The sequence below is a fragment of the Acipenser ruthenus genome, chromosome 10 (genome assembly GCF_902713425.1).
Source record: "Acipenser ruthenus chromosome 10, fAciRut3.2 maternal haplotype, whole genome shotgun sequence".
In the NCBI taxonomy this organism is placed as follows: domain Eukaryota; kingdom Metazoa; phylum Chordata; class Actinopteri; order Acipenseriformes; family Acipenseridae; genus Acipenser; species Acipenser ruthenus.
The window spans coordinates 46,942,181-46,959,311 of record NC_081198.1 but is presented as its reverse complement, the minus strand read 5'-3'; the positions used below and the strand labels follow the sequence as shown (position 1 = coordinate 46,959,311).

The following is a 17,131-nucleotide window of genomic DNA, read 5'->3' as shown; positions in this document are numbered from 1 at the left end:
AGCAAGCAAATTTGATTAATTTAGTATCTTATCATGTTAACCGCATCATTTATACGAGCAATGAGTAGATGAGCGATCATTTTTTCCCCACAAACTTACCGACAAGTTTTTCCATTGTACTAGAAACAATGTGTGCAGGATAAGCAGATTGATACATTGGATTAAAATGCCATCATGCTTTACCATTACTATCCCCTGCATGAGAGGCATATCCCCAGCTGTGGGGATATAATGGAGACAATCGTCTGTCTGCACGTATGTCACACTAGAGTTTTACAGACATCACTTTGATAATACTAGGTAAGGGCATTCTTTAACACAAGTTAGCAATAGTCAGTTTCTTGCCCGTCCTGCTTGATCTACCAACAGTATATGGTGCAGTTTCCACTTAGCCTTTAAAGAACATGTGCACCCTGTTACTAACACCTGATATACGCCATCCCTTTTCTTTTTACATTGGCTTGGTAGTGCATAAAAGCAGGGTTCCAAGAAATTCAGTGATCCTCTAACCACCACCGGACCCCCTTGTAGATTCACCGCTATATACTTTTTACGGTAGCAATGCTGTGCCTATTGGTTTTTATAATAATCTTTACAAGACATAGTAAATTATACAGTTACCAGCAGGTTTCAGGAGTGTAAAACACATGCCAAAGGTCATTAAAGTAATTTAAATATAGCAGGAATACCTGGTCCTGTATTAACCACAGCAATGCTCAATATCTCAACCTTGAGACATTGTGTGTAATGTCAGGTAAAATAAATAATGATGAGTTTCAAGTAAACGAGGTGATGTCAACTAAACGGTATATTTTCAGGAATATTAGTACAAGCTTTTTGTTTGCGGTGAATGATCTACCAGTAGGTGAGACCACTTGATCCCAGTCATGGCTGAGGCAATATGAGCTGTCCTAAATGACACTACCAGACTGCACATTTAAAATACTGGTATGCTGAATACCTGTAGAAATAGACTAAATATTCACTCTTCATGTATCCTGTTTTTCCACTTGTGTAATGTTAGGAAGGCGTACAATCACATGTAACACTTTAGAGTTTTTATATAAACCTTAATCTGTCTGAAACAGCTGGTGATTCACTTTTTTTTTTTTTTTTCTAAGAGTAAGAATTCTTATGTGCTGACTTTTTTTCAATAATTAACTTTATCGTAAGGAAATTACTGCATCGGTCCATGGTAAAGTTTCTCAAGCAGCATAAACACACAATAAAATGGTTCTTCTATCTGGTAGCATCATATTGTCCACCTGGTGGTTTGAACATTGGTTTTAGCCTGTCTAGTTTCATATGTCTGTGTACCTGGTTTACACTGTGTTTCATAAATAGAAAATACTCACAATTTCTTTCCAATTTCTGAAGCAACTCCAACAGTAAATCTAAGGAATAGTGTTGAGTCTCTCCTCTTTATTGTTCTCTGTCTTTTTTGGATGCAATTTCCTAGGTGACAGTAAGCTGCAGGATACAAAGGATTTTATTATAAGGGGATTAAATGGAGCTGGAAGTCGAGCAGCATCAGAGATAATGTTACAATAGGAAGGTGGGGAACATGTAATATATTTACAAAATGCCTTGAAAGTTGAGTGGTGTTTCCATTTGTTGCTTATGGAGTTATAAATGATTATCATTATACATTATCCTGAAGCTCACAGCGTCTTATGTCCCAGACAGTTGAATTGATAATCATGTCATCATTTTCACTTTTCAATGTGGTTGCCAATTTAAATGTCTTTTACCTGTAACCAAATTAACATGCTGATGGAGAGAGGGCAGCTGGTCTTACTGTGCATTGTTTAAAACATTTGAATAGGATACAAATGCAGAAGGTTGATTTACTTGTACTTTACATGGATCCTTTTCAGAGGTGTTGACCAGCAGCTCATTCTGGTGCTGTACTGTGCAGGCTGTTCTCTCACACATGTGACTGCGATTTTCTTGCAGTGCCTTAAAAACAAGCAATTGATTCCTGGGGTCTGTCACACATTTACAGATGGCAAATATGCATCACGTGTGTAACCAGTCCGCACTGGTAAAGTAAATCCTTTGTGTATAATCTGCTGCTTTCCATATTTTCATCACTGGAAAGTCATTGAAAAGCTGTTAATACTGCTGTAATGCTTTCAGTACCTGATCACAATCTGAATTTTGAGGACTCATTATGTCTGCTGGATGGGATGTGGAAGAAGCTTATGATGACTGAAGCGAAGCCAAACAATCATTTGTAGTACAGCTCATATTATGTGTTTTGTTCTCTTCCCCCCCCCCCCCTCAACCAAATGTCAGCTAGGATGATGTAGTATTGTGGAAGCATCCTAGATGTCAAAATGAAGATTATCTTAAAACATGATGAATTTTTATTTTTATTTTGCGGGGTCAAAATATTTTTGAAGTAGGTTGTTGATCTGTTAAATGGTTGAGAAAATATTTACTGTTTAGAAAAATCAGCCATAAAAATGATCATGAAAGCATTTTTGTCTGATTTGGTTATTTAGAAAGAGTAAATAAAATGCTTTGAAATTTAAACCCAGCTCAGCAAAGTAACATGACATGAAAAATGTATTTGAAATAATAAAATAAAAAGAAATTACTTTTTAAACCATTGATTCTGTTAGGTGAGCTATTGTATATTGGGGATCATGCTTTGATGGTGGAGATTGTTTGTCAAAGTCCACTGAGCTTAATGTAGGTCAGACTTCCTTATTCATACAGAATGAGAAAGGCAAGTTACCGATTGACTGAGACAAAACCCCAGAGGCTTTATGTCTTCTATCTACAAAGAAAAAGTGCTTTGCAAATAGCTGGTAATTAAATATAAAAAAATCAGGAGCATTGGAAAATGCTGAAATAAAAAAAAAAAATAAACTTGAGTTTTTCAAAACAATTTAAGCCAGTCTTATCGAAGATGCAGCAGTTCATCCTAATAGCTTTGTCAAAGTGTCTTTTATCACATTTTATTGTGGCTAAATTGGGGCTACAGTAGATTGTGTCAGTGAGCAGATTTAATAGCTTCCCATGCGTCCTGTTAAAAGATTTAAATGAACATTTCAGCCATCTAAAAAGTGCTAGTGTGAGGAACAGGCAATAGGATTAGCAGAGCTAAGGGTGGCAGTATTTAGATGTGCCGCTTTTCAGTGTTTTACGGTATTTCCTGTCCGAGGATATATGCCTGATAATTCTCTCATGAAGAAAAGGCTTGGGTCTCTACAGGGCTTTTTTGGAAAATGTGTGATGGGTGCCCTGTGGGAGTGTGGGAGTCTTTTGGGTTATGTATGAAGTAATGACTACCTTTTGTGATCGTGGTAGCTCGATGAACACACTGTATGAAAAGGAGTGCTGCATATCTTTTTGCAGAGTACAGTGAATATTATTTATAGGTCAGAACGGTTTCTCTCTTGGAAAGAAAGCATACAGAACATTACTGTCAAAATTACAAAACCCCAGTCTCCCACTTTATAATCCCTGTATCGTGTTAATAACACTGCACCAAGTGTTTAGTTTGAGCTTAGTTTGAGAAGGAGCTTCAGATGGCTGCACCCAATAAAGCTACCACTCCTTCACCACACAAGCAAAAGCCATTGTGTGTCTCCTCCACCACTGCATTTAGACTGATTATATTGTTTAGAAAAAGAATGCAGTACTAATACATTCTGCAACCCAATTTCTGCCTGTAACTTTAAGTACAGCTAAGATAACTTCAAACTGCAAGTGATCTGTACACTTAATTAAACTTAAAAGTACCCATGGAATTGTGCAGATAATGAGGCTATCGGTTCACATTAGGTACATATTGTAACCCATTATTCTAAAGAAGTAGAAAAGAGAAGGTGATTGCTTTAGTGCTCATTTGGCAAGCCTACTGTAATTCTCAAATTCGATTTGGTTATTACTGACAAGCATATTTCTACTTTTTTTTTTTTAGCTTTAACCTGTCATGTGTTTTATCAGCAGAATAAGCCATCACTAATTCTGTGTATTTAAGGCGTGGGAAACTTGTTTAATTTCAAAGGGATTACAATGAAAATATTTTCCATCAGATTTTTCTCTCCTGGCTTAAATATGTCTGAAATACACTGTATACTGAAAGCAAAAGAGTTGATAGTTGGCAGAGAAGCGTATTGTTGTCATGTCTAGTTTTACAATAAGTGCAATAATACGTCTTGGAAATCAGACTGGTGATACAATACATTATGCAATTGAGTAGGTTGTTGTTCTTGTGTGCTGGTGTATTGATTCTCTTGAGCAGGGGTGAAATTCTCAACAAAAAGGTGCATGGACTCATATGCACAGTCGGGTGTAAACATTTAAACAATTGAGACACTTTGAGTGCCAATGAATAAATACTTAAAAAATATATACATATTGGTGCAAGATACATTTATAAATACAAAATAACTGATCAATTATAACCAATTCACCATAAACAAAGAAGCTGAAAATACTGAAAGCTTTGTACCCTCTGCTTGTATCACTCAGTCATGTGCTGTAATATAACACTTAAGTTAAACCTTAATTGACAAGCATTAAGAAATATTACATTATGTAGTAACTGCTGCAGAGCGGTTTTGTTTCAAGATATCCTTAAAAAGGGAAGATGTTATAAAAAATGGTATAAAAAAAAACAACTGTGTGTGACAAAAAAAGGTCTAAGTCAAACAATGCACAATAGGGGCTAAAATACCCCTCAAATTTATTTTGTATCATGTACTACTACTACTAATGATGTGCTTGGCCATTTTAATCTCCATAGTGTTCTCTGAAATCATCCCCATACATTCCAGACCCTGGGTACTCCCCTACAACAGGACCTGGCCATACTACAATAATAGCCTTGGATTAGAACATAAATCCCTGTATCTTTTACTTATTTTGTACTTATTACTTATCTTACAATAATATGTTCTGTGTGATTCTCTGTTGTAGATTAATTACCATGATCTATTCCAGAAAAATATTTTTCAGGCAGAAACAGTGTAAAAGTAGACTTTTTTTATTTTTTGTTTTATCCCTGGTATTGTGGTTTATGCACAAGAAACAAAGTGGCAAAAGACACATTTTCATAAAGTAGTATCATTACTGTGGTTTATTTCTGCCTTTTTTTATAGATGTGCACAACAGTGAAAACTCACATTTAACTTAAATAAACTCTTCAAAATGTTTTAGAAAAGGGGGTACAAAGAAAAAAACACCTTACAGTTTTGGTTTTCGTTTATTACAATCTCATAACAGAAAATACTAGGATCACAAACAAAACGTTGATCACTATGCTTAACATGTACCTTTCAAGTTGGGCCAGTGTTTGAAAAGCGTGAAGCACACCTGATAATTGATCATTATTTCTAATATTTATCAACTATGTAATTTATGGTGAACACTGACGTGGATTTTTGCCTTCAAATTCATGTGCAGCAATGTTCGTTTTAAATATTTCAGATAGTTTATCCGCCACACTAAAGAAAAGAATTATCACTTTATAATAATGATAATTGCTCCATACTGCTGTTTTCGTGTTGCACTGCTAAAGTCTTCTCTCGTTGATCAACGAATGAGCACTGACACAAAAGCAGATTAAATAAGCCCTGGTACCCAGTACTGGCAGAATTTCACCCCTGCTCTAGAGTATCCACTGGCACTGCTAGGAACTGAGCTCACCCCAGCTGTGTAGTTATGAGCCAAATCCAGATTGAGGGCTGCAGTTTCGCCTTCTGGATTTCAGTGAGGAAAGTGGTATTTCCACATTCCCATTCCCCAACGTGTCCATCAATTCAGCCTCCCAGTTGTTTCTGGAATGGTAATGCGTGTCTTGACAGGTCGAGCCCGCAGACATGTGCAGCATATTATGACGAGTTAAAGGCGTGCTACACTGGCCCAAATCACAGAAACCTTCAGCAGTGAACAAAACAAACCTTTTTCCACTTAAACATTGCTCGGGGGATTGACTACTGTACATATGTTTTGGCTTCGGTAGCAGGCCTGTCAGGGTAGCGGCTGTAAGCTGCTATATATAACTTTGTTCCTAGTCATGTACGCAGCCAAAAAAAGTTTGAAAATACCTACCCACTGGAATACATTTCCCTGCAATACCAATCAATTCATCAATTTAAAATATATACTGGTGTATACATACATACATACATACATACATACATACATACATACATACATACATACATATATACATACATAGTGGGGTGGGCTTCATCTCAAGCACCATACAGAGGATTATTTTTACTCATGCGATGTTTTGAATTTTACAGAACAAGAAGAAATATCTGGACATTATTCAAACCTACACGGAGGTCCACGGCACGGTTCACGGAACGAGCACAGCCCACCTGCCCAGCTACGTGAAAAACCACGGCATCCTCAGTGGCCGGGACCTGCAGTTCCTACTGAGAGAGACCAAGGTAAATGGCAAGAGATTGACAGGCTGTTCCTTTGTGCACAAGTCACTTAGACTGAAGGGAGTTTGAAGAAGTGCGTGTTATTCACTTAACCTTTCAATCACACATCACTGAACAGGAACCTTGAATGGATCGCGCTGTGTTTGAGACACGCAGCACATAAAACACCAAGTCATTTAAAAACTGAATCTGAACAAATGTGACATTGTATATATTTTGGGGAAATGTCATTTTTAATACCATTGCATTACAAGCCCAATCTACTGTATTGCTCATCTAATGATACGGTAAGGCCTCAATACAATATGTATCCTGCAGATATTGTGTTGTTTTGTAGAACCTAAACGAGGTATGGTGAAACAAGTATTAATTAATATGATCAAAAAGCACATTGTTGTCATTCAGAAATCATTGTGCAGAGCCCAACTGGCTGAATGGTGCTTTTGATTACTGTCATTTTCTGAATATAATGCACACCCTGTGTAAGGTCCACCATGTACAGAATACAGTGCATGCCCTGTATAAGGTGCTGTCTGGTGTCTGGTGGCTCGATGCAAGGTTTATAACTAGACTAAATATTTATAAGTAAATATTTTGTTAGTTACCAACTCAAAGATTTTCTGATGTGAAAGATTTTCTGAATGTTAACAGAGCAAGCTTGTAATCATGTAGGTGCATGCGGAACAGTCATTACCTTTCCTAAGACCCTGCAAGATGAAATACGAACACAGAGGGAGGTTCACTCAGAAATGAGCCAGATTGTCGTATTGGCCAAGGCCAGGGTGTGATGTTCAAAGCTGTGACATCTGTGAACCAAAGATTTAGTGTCTTACCAGTGTATCCAGTGGAACTGATTCCTCCACAGTGAAGATAAAACATATCTATCCATGTGCTTTCAATATCCTTCAGCTTTGGAATTGAGAATACCCCTTGGTGACCCTGTCCACTGTGTCAGGTTTACACAAGCAAGCAACTGAATCATAAAGCTGATACAGAATAAAGTAGAAAGTAATTTGAAAGTGAAATGTGAATAGGTGAAGTGAGACACAACAGGGTGATTAATACCTTGTTGTATGATTCAGATATGCCACAGAGACAAGTAATGGAGTCATATAAAACTGGACCAGTTATCAGGACATCAAGCCCTTCTCTGTTCAAATTACTTATATAGTTTTATTGATGTTTTTTTTTTTGTTTGTTTGTTTTTTAAAGCATCATATCTGCTTCCAGACTGAATTCCTAATTACACTCTCGAGACTGGAAGGCAGACATACAATATCGTCAAACCTGTCGTAAACCCAAGTGAATAAAAGGAAAAGTGACTAAATAAAAAAATTGGAAAGGGTTTTTGAATATCCATTAGCTGAAGGTGCTTTTATAAAAGTGCCACCTCAGCGTTATGCAGTACAGCACCTTATGGTACTGAAGCTTTTTAATGCAAAATGAAAATGCTTACCATGTGAAAATCTGACAATTCAAAACTCAATTATAGCTTTTAGTTACGTGGGTGTCTGTAGCCCCCGAAGTGCAAAATAATTTTTAACTTTACATGGTTAAAAAAAGAATGCAGCACTGTAGTTTTTGTAAGCCTTTGAATGTTTATTTGTATATGTTTTCCCCACAGGATTTCTCTTGTGCATGTTTCTGTTTGTGTTTAAAATGTTGTCTCATTCTGTTTCCTTGGTAAATTATTATTGTAAATCCCCCATCAAACTCTTAATTTTAATTATCCATTACCCTCCATCTCAAATGAAATGCTAATTGTGCTGTACTGTATACTGCTCAATGCAGCAGTTATACAGTTTTGGTTCATGGTTTAAATATATGGTTCACAAATATATATAGTGATTTATTTATTTACATAAGCGGTTGGAAAAGGAGATCATAACACAATGGCCACTATGTGCACGGTTTACACATGGTGTTGAAGTTTTTAAAGGTTCATGTGACGGGCTTGTTTGTAGAGCAGAAGCCCATAGATTGCTCGAGGATATTTGAGCAGTGCTCTACTGTGGTACGGATTGATTCCATAGTGTTCTAATCGTATCTCATAGTTTGCCTGCGATGTTCCATGGTGTTTCTGAAGTGTGGTGATAACAAACATTGGAACACTGGGCTGCACCTCCCATCTGTTAGTCAGGGCAGCAGTGTAACAAATAAAGCAGCAGAGGATTGTTTGCCACAGTGACGCTTCCCTCTCATCAGACCACATTGCTCATTGCTCCTATGTGTCTTTCACTGCAGACCAGTCATTACAGGACATAATATATACGCTGAAATACCTGTAGAACTGGTACAGGAATTGCTGCCATTCTAATGCGTGATAAGGACACTTTGCTGAATGTTATTCAGGTTTGCATACTGTAGTTTCCTGAATGAGTTCCTTTGTCAGGTGTGTTTTGTTTAGGCCTAAATTTGATTACAGCCAAGATGTGGCTGCCCCCTTTTTTTCTGTCGTTAAAGCCATAACACATCCACAGTATAAGAAGTAACCCTAGGCTGTAAATTTAGTTGAAAATGCCCTTAATCCCCCTCCTTTAAAATATGTTCTGTGGCTGTACACATGCGAGCATGGGAGTAAAAAGCTAATTATAGAGAGCAGATATTCAAACCCCACTGGCTAATATTAAGCTGTGACTCTATAATGAATAGGTTGGATTGTTGTGAAGCACTCCAAACCTGATTGCAGTCATTGAGCTATTAGTGAGGAGCCAGTACTTTAATGTGACTGCTTAGATATCCATTGCAATTTTTTTTTTTCTTTTTTTTTTTTTCAACAATTAAGGTAAAATGAAAGGTTCACTGAGCACATTTACTTTCTGCCTGATAATTGGCCTGGCTGCTGTGGCTTGCTGATCGTACGATCGGAGGGTGTAGAATTAACATTGCAATAAACATGCAAATTAAAAACACGAGAATGTTTTAATGCAAAGTCTTCCACGGTCAGAGGGGGTGTCTTGTTTCACTTGTTCACTGCTGCAGTGTATATGTTGAGAGTGAATGCTTAAGGCTTTGAATCCTTGCCCTGTATCAAATAGAATTATTGTTTCCATCACAGCAGAGAGTTGCTTCCCTTCTATTAAATGTAAAGTAAGTGCAGCTCTTTGGGATAAGCAAGGCACTGGAAAGCCCAGGGTTTGAATCATTCCTTTCATTTGGTGTTTATGGCAGTCTGGTATTAGAAAGCTTAAACTTAAATTCCTGCCTGTTACTGCAGGCATCTCAGATAAAGTTAGTGAGAACTGGCTGATGTAAGAAAACCAAAATGCAATTTTTTGTTTCTGTGATAAGCATATGTCTTTTTGTCTGTGTGTGTGACTTTGTCCTTAATATGTCACTAATAATGTTGAAGTTTTGCAATGCGTTTGTCTTTGTTTGTTTGTTTGTTTGTTTGTTTGTTTCCTCTCGATTAAACGATGCCAGTACAATATGATTAATAAAGGTTATTGTTCCAGCTGGCAGTAGCAATGTAAAATTGAGAACAGTGGCAGTTTTTATCTTTATTATTAATCTTTGCTGCCACCTGTTGTTCTTAAACTGGGACTACAGATCCAAGATACAGATGTTCCAAAACAGCAGCTTCAACCAAATAACAGATACAAAGAGTTTAAGCGGCATATTTATACCCTTATGTAACCATCTGAGAATCCACTATATATCCTGCTACACCAGAAGGCCTGTGGTATTTCAGCTGAACTGTAATCACACTTTTGACTCATACTTTCTAGAGCCAGAGTGAAAGGGGCTGTTGTTGGCTGTGTCTTGGTGAAGTGACCTTCTGTTTGTTCTGGGTGGTTACTCCACAGCCATCTCTCCAGCGTTCCACAGAAGGGCTATTGTGGCCAGTGTTTCACAGTCTATCCCCTTTTGATTTTTGCATTGGGCTAATGTGCCCTTTCTGTCAGCTAAAACAAACTGCTAATTGTGATGTTCCTGAAATGTTTTTAGAAGAGTTACTTTGGTCAGATTGGATTAGCCTACATCATAGTATTTTGCTGATTCTGTAAAATATTGTATTCATTTGGCTGAAAACTTCTTATTTATATGATGATCTGAATGTAGGGTTATTTCACAGGAAATGTGAAATAAACTTGCATTCAGAGAGTAGCATTTGACCAGAAATGGAAAACACACTATGATTTTTTCACAGGTGGCCACGGTGGTTTATAAACTTGCATTAGGACACTTAATAGTAAAATAGAATGTAACCAGTACAGTAGTGTGCTACATACTTGCAATGAACCTAGAAAGCAACACCTTCAAATGATACCAAACCATTAGAAACAGCTTTCCATATGATTGCTCTTCTTGCCTCTTTGTCTTGTAGCTGTTTGTTGGCCTTTCCTTCCCCTATGAAGGGCCAGCTCCATTGGAAGCTATTGCTAATGGCTGTGCTTTCCTGAATCCAAAGTTTAACCCACCGAAAAGCAGCAAGAACACAGACTTCTTCAAAGGCAAGCCAACTCTGAGAGAGGTAAGGTTCTGCAAGTTTCATTTCTAATGAACAAGGGGATATACCTCGTCCGATATACCCATTTATAGAATAGAAAATACTTCTCAGTGGGCACTAATGGGTTAAATGTAATCTTTTAGATCTTCTTCAGATACTTATTCAAAGAATGATTCATGCCCAGAACAGGATACAGGAAGTACAGATAAATGCCTTGTCCAGGAAATTAATTCACCAGTGCAGTATATTCTTTCTGTTTGTAGTAGAGCCAATGTGGATTCTCTTAACACTACTTTGTAAGTAAGAAAATAAAGCAGCCTGCAGGCCTATACAGTATGTTGGGCTATAGTTTGGATAGAGCTATGCTCAAATGAAGGATCAGAGGCAGCCAGCCACAAAGCAAAACAGGAAAGGAGTGGATTTAATAGATTCCGGCTTTTAAAACAAGCAAAGGATTTAAGTTAATGCGACTTAACTAAGATCCCATTGTAAATCCATTATCGCTGTCCCATTGTAAAAATGGAGCAGGATCAAAGTAATACAATCAGTGCTGAGAAAGGACTGCAATACAATCAGTAGCTGTGACTCCTCCTGTACTGTTTTAAACATATGGTGGAACTGGGTGTGAATCCAAAGTGTTTGGAAGTTTAGAGCCCTGTTTCTGTGGAAGTCAGTTGTCAAGATGTTGTGCTTATTAGTTCTCACAGCCAGTGTGAATGGAGTTAGTTGCACATTGCATGAGCCCACATCAAATAGTAGACCCAATTATGTCACTAGATCAGCCAATTCCAAACTGAGCTGGTGAGTGTAAAAATGAGCCACTGTTTTTAACCACATGCTGTATTTTCATAAAATGATTCATATAGTTTTAAAATGGAGGAACAAGCTTTGAAACTAACTGAAGCAGTATTCAAGGAGTATTAAAGCTTGCTTATTTGTTTTTTAGTTAACATCTCAGCACCCCTACGCAGAAGTGTATATCGGGAAACCTCATGTCTGGACAGTCGACATCGAGGATCCTGTTGAAGTGGAGAAAGCAATCAAAGCCATTCTAAGCCAGAAGGTACAGTAAGGGAATAGGCTAAGTTCATGCATTTCACTTTGTGTCTGCACTACGTTTTGTTGCCTGATCTTTATGGTGATAGAAGTAACGGCTAAACTATAGGTATGTCTATTTAACATTTAAATTTAAAAAAAAAGCTACACATTTTAATTTGCTTTAACATTTTCAGTAGTTGGTGTTAATGGGTTTATAACAAACACAGTCTTTTAAACTTAAGGAGCTGGATTGCACTGGCATTGTATTGCAAATTTGTATAGCTATATCAAAAACAAAACTTTTCTAACGTGATGACAAAGTGACTTTCAAAAGTATTGGTAGGGTAATCTATGTGTGGTTGTGAGTGGCAATAAAAAAACAAGCAAACAATAATGTGTGCCTGGTGCCTCTCTCTTCTCCCCTTGGACAACATGGTTTGAAGGGTAGGAACTTTGGCATGTTTCATGGGCAGGAGCTTACCAAATGAACAGCAGGTTGTTTCATGTGCAAGGGCATCTTCAAGTCAGGGGTCTGCTCTTGAGTTACTGCTTCAGAAATGGGATGCTGGATTAGCCTGCCAGATATCCAGATCTGTACACTTATCTATGACCGTTGCATCTTTTTTAGTTTCTGTACAGAAGACCTTCTTTTTGGATAGATGCAGTTTTATTTTCTTGAAAGTTCTGTTGCGTAAGGCCTTAAACCAGCTGTTTCTAGTATGAGATGTCCAGAAATTGAGGGAGTTCAAAATAGAAAAGCACAACTGAAACAACTGCTTTCACCAGATTGGCATTAATACATGCTTCCCAAGCCACAAGATGGCAGTCTGCTGCAATGGCTGACCTTGGCAGGATAAATTGCTGGTCTGGAGGTTAAAGATATTACTGTCTGAGCTTGACTTTGATCTCGATGTGTGTGACAGCGCTGCCATTAAGAGGATATCTATTTACAACCATGGGAACTGCCATCCTGCTGGTTATAAAGGCACTTTTAATTGGCTTATTCCATTCTGATCTGATAAGCAAGCAGCACTGTAGTTCAGCATGAGCAAATAGATAAACATACAGTATTCTGAGAGAGGCTCCTTATGTTAGAATTATTATCTTTTGGTATGTTTCTGTTTTCTTCATAATTGTTGCAACCTTTACCCTTAAAAAATATTATTATTTTTTATTATTATTATTATTATTATTATTATTATTATTATTATTATTATTATTTGTTTATTAAGTAGATGCCTTTATCCAAGGCGACTTACAGAGACTAGGGTGTGTGAACTATGCATCAGCTGCAGAGTCACTTACAATTACGTCTCACCCGAAAGACGGAGCACAAGGAGGTTAAGTGACTTGCTCAGGGTCAGACAATGAGTCAGTGGCTAAGGTGGGATTTGAACCGGGAACCTCCTGGTTACAAGACCTTTTCTTTAACCACTGGACCACACAGCTGCATCAGCTGAAGTATGTGTTTCCCATTCACATATATCCAATGATGGGACCCTTAAAACCTCTCAACAATTATAGATTTTTCTTCCTTTTGTCTAATAGATTGAGCCATACCTGCCGTATGAGTTCACCTGTGAAGGTATGCTGCAAAGAGTCAACGCTTTCATCGGAAACCAGGTCATTCATTTTATCTTTCTTACTTGTATAAATAAACCCATACTAATATGATATATTTTGTCTCTACTTGCACTGTATCCACCCCCCTGCCAAATTAGATTACACTGTTAAAACTAAATCCATATCTAAGACTATGTAGAAATAGAGTAACTAAAAAGAAAAAAAAAAAAGGTTTTAGAAGAGGAATAGAAGCACGCTGTGGTTCTGAAACCTGTTTTTACAATTCAATGTTTATTCAATTAAATGAGATAATAAGTTCAACCCATGGGGTATGTAGTGACTGAATGAAGTGCATCATATCAACAAGAAAATGTGTTGTCATATCAACAAGGAAAAAAGCTAGAGGGCACAATCACATCAGTATAATTAACATCAGTATAATTAAATAAACTTGGGAACAATTACGTCAGTGCTCATAAAACTTAATTAAGCACAGGTGCAAGTTACGTATTGTTACACCAGCATCTTTTTTAATTGGCATCCGTTTTTACAGCAAAGAGCCAGAATGAAAATAAATATATCTATATATATATTTTTATATCAAGACATTTTTCCTATAACGGGGCCTCACTGAGGATAAGCTGTTGTGCAGCAGCCACGCTGCCCTTCCTCAATGAATCAAGAAGGATCGATCTTCCTGGATACTGCAGTGCGATGCTGTCTAGTATTCATCACACACACAAGGCACATGCAGCAATTTCAGCGTTACTTGTTTACAGCGATTTTCTTTGCACACCCTGCCACTCACAAGAGTACTTAAGAGTTGAAGGCTTCAAGGATAATCTGTCTTGATCTGTACTAGCTGAGGAATGGCATAATTAAGCGGGTTGGAATGGGTATATATTTTAGACGACAGCTCCTGTGATGTGGGAAAACGCTTCACTAACACTGTGCCATTCATCTTCAGTTACACGATGCTTCAAAAGATCCTGTTTTAATGAGGCTCCTTGATGCACTGACAGTTATTCTAATGAGAAAAATGATTCCAGGCGAGAAACTGTATCACTTTCTTTCCTTTGGGTAGAAGGAACATTATTGAATATGCATGTTTTACTTTATCCGTATCTCCTCCTTGTTTTGTTTTTGTAATGGTGTTTATTGCTACATGTTTACAACGTAGAAAGTACCCCCAGCTTCTGCTTAGACCTCTGCTATTACTATGCTTACAGCTCTTGCTCCTAATATTCGTTCAACAATGTGCGACTCTGACATCGAGAAATAATAGGCGCTGTGTGGAATATATGCTTGTTTGAGAAAATAGCCAAAGTCCTTGGAATCAGTCAAACACCACAACAGTGCCGGGATAAAATAAAAAAAAAAAACACTGCGGACAGAATACAAAGAAAAATAACGACACATTCTTTCAATTGCGGAATCCACTGTTCGGGCAGTTTTTTTTTTTTTTCTGATCATAGTACTGCTACACAGCACAATACTATCCCACAGCAGGCAGCTGTCTTGGAAAGCATTGCAAAGGAATTTCCACACAACAGTCCCCTTTTAATTGTGTTTACAGGTAGAGTGTTGTTGAATTGTGAAATACTACATTTCTAAAGAACCCATTTACAGTTCGGTACTAAAGTACATATACCGTGTACTGTCTACACAGCCTATCCATGAATTAACCACATTTTAATATGATCAAATCATGAAGTAGAAAGAGTACTGTACAATAAAAAATGCCATGGCACCTTCCTGAATCCTGTTGTAGGAACATTAACTTATAGTTGTATGCAAATTTGCATGTGATTTAGTTCCAATTGAATAAGTTTGTTTAAATCAAGGAATTATAATGAACAATACAATCAAACAAGAAGTGGGTTTGAAGAATAGCAGCGGTTTATTGAATACAGACATAAGATAGGAGTTATAAAGTTAGAAATAATCAGCTGCAGAGTCACTTACAATTACATCTCACCCAAAAGTGACTTGCTCAGGGTCACACAATGAGTCAGTGGCTGAGGTGGGATTTGAACCGGGGATCTTCTGATTATAAGCCTGTTTCTTTAACCACTGGACCACACAGCCTCCTTATGTGCCCTTGAACTAGTTATTCAATTAGTTTTAACATAGCTAAATTGAAAGCAATTAGGTTTCATGTGTAAAAGTGCAGATCAAAGGCTATACTTAACAATCCTTAATGCCTGGACAAACAGCCTGCTTGTTGAGAATTGTCCTTTTAAGTTTCCTATTTTTCTGTTCTTCCACGATGAAATCTTCAATTCCCGAAGGAATCCAATAACACAGTCTATGTGCTTGGTCAGTAGAATCTTCAGTGGGATCTAACACAGTTCATGCTCCAGTAGATTCAAACAGGTTGAACCAGTCAGTCTCTGCCGTGCTACGTCCTGTTGCCGGGGCGTGCAGCCTCTCACCCGTGCCTCCGTGCAGTCGTTGACGCAGCTTAGAGGCTTGTGGTTGAATCAGTACTGTTAAGGTCCCAGAGTTTCTTTGCTCAGAAGCTGAAAGTCTAAGCAGGATAATCGAAGCAAAACAGCATAAAAGCATGATATGACTAGAGCAACAAATATTTCTTTTTGTTAGTTGATATAGTTTTCTGCTGTTTTCAGTCTTGTTTCCTTTGTCTCTATACGGTCAGGTTTTGCATTTAGCTCTTTAACCATCACATGAGCTGCTTTGTTAGAATTTCTTGTTCAGTTTAACTGGGCCTCTTCGAGGGCAATGAAACATGTTTAAGTTAATACATTTATACATTTTAATTTTTCCACTGTTTTGTGTTATTTATAACATTTTACAGTAGTGAAAAGAAGCTCCTGCTTTCCAAACACCTCATCTTCGGCAGATTAGCACTTTCTATTCATCATGCTCTGGATTGAACTGGGATAGGTTGTCATTAGGGGATGAAATGTATTGGCAGGAATAAATATGTTCATGTGTTTTATTTTGTTTTGTTTTGGCCTCTTGTCTGGCACACACAGTGCATTCAGAATGCTCCCTGTGTAATAAATAAATAAATAAATAAATAAATAAATCCCTGTTGCATTTGCAGGATTTCTGCCACGGTCAAGTGATGTGGCCGCCCCTGAGTGCGCTCCAGGTGAAGGTCACTGAACCAGGGAAGTCCTGCAAACAAGCCTGTCAGGAGAAGCAGCTAATCTGCGAGCCGTCCTTCTTCCAGCACCTCAACATGGACAAAGACCTGCTCAGGTGAGCACCTCATACAAATACATGAGGCACTATAGGTTTATTTAACATTTCTTACTGAGCTAGGGTTGTCCAATTGTTACTATCATCAGTGTGTGACTTAGACAGTAAAACTACCTGTTGATTTTCATAGCCACAGTCAGGGTTAGGGCCCGTTTTCCAATTCCTTTTTTAAAATCAATTTCCAAAGATTTGCAATTTGAATTTATATTTTAGAAACATCATAATTGTTCAACTACTTTCATTTGAAGCCAATTCAATTTAAGTAATTTGTTTGCCATTGTGAGAAGCTTGTTTTGCTGATTACAATTTGGATCAATGATGTGTTGGGATTGATTTAAAAGGCAATGGGAATTGAAATTGGGAATTTAATTTAAAAAGTAATTGGAATTGAAAAAACGGATTTGACCAGAACCCTGGCCACAGTGGTGAAAAACAA

The 17,131-nt window shown here is 37.6% G+C and overlaps 1 protein-coding gene across 5 annotated transcripts in view; it reads left to right on the top strand.

Annotated features, from left to right (window-relative positions):
• The window catches only part of mgat5 (alpha-1,6-mannosylglycoprotein 6-beta-N-acetylglucosaminyltransferase), an 80,021-nt gene that overhangs the window by 57,524 nt on the left and 5,366 nt on the right, over window positions 1-17,131 (top strand). For all 5 annotated transcript variants that reach the window (XM_059032388.1, XM_059032387.1, XM_034012731.3 and 2 more), the window contains exons 12-16: window positions 6,270-6,419; window positions 10,744-10,890; window positions 11,813-11,929; window positions 13,453-13,527; window positions 16,538-16,695. In XM_059032388.1, coding sequence (XP_058888371.1) covers window positions 6,270-6,419; window positions 10,744-10,890; window positions 11,813-11,929; window positions 13,453-13,527; window positions 16,538-16,695 — 647 coding nt within the window. The remainder of the gene's footprint in view (window positions 1-6,269; window positions 6,420-10,743; window positions 10,891-11,812; window positions 11,930-13,452; window positions 13,528-16,537; window positions 16,696-17,131) is intronic.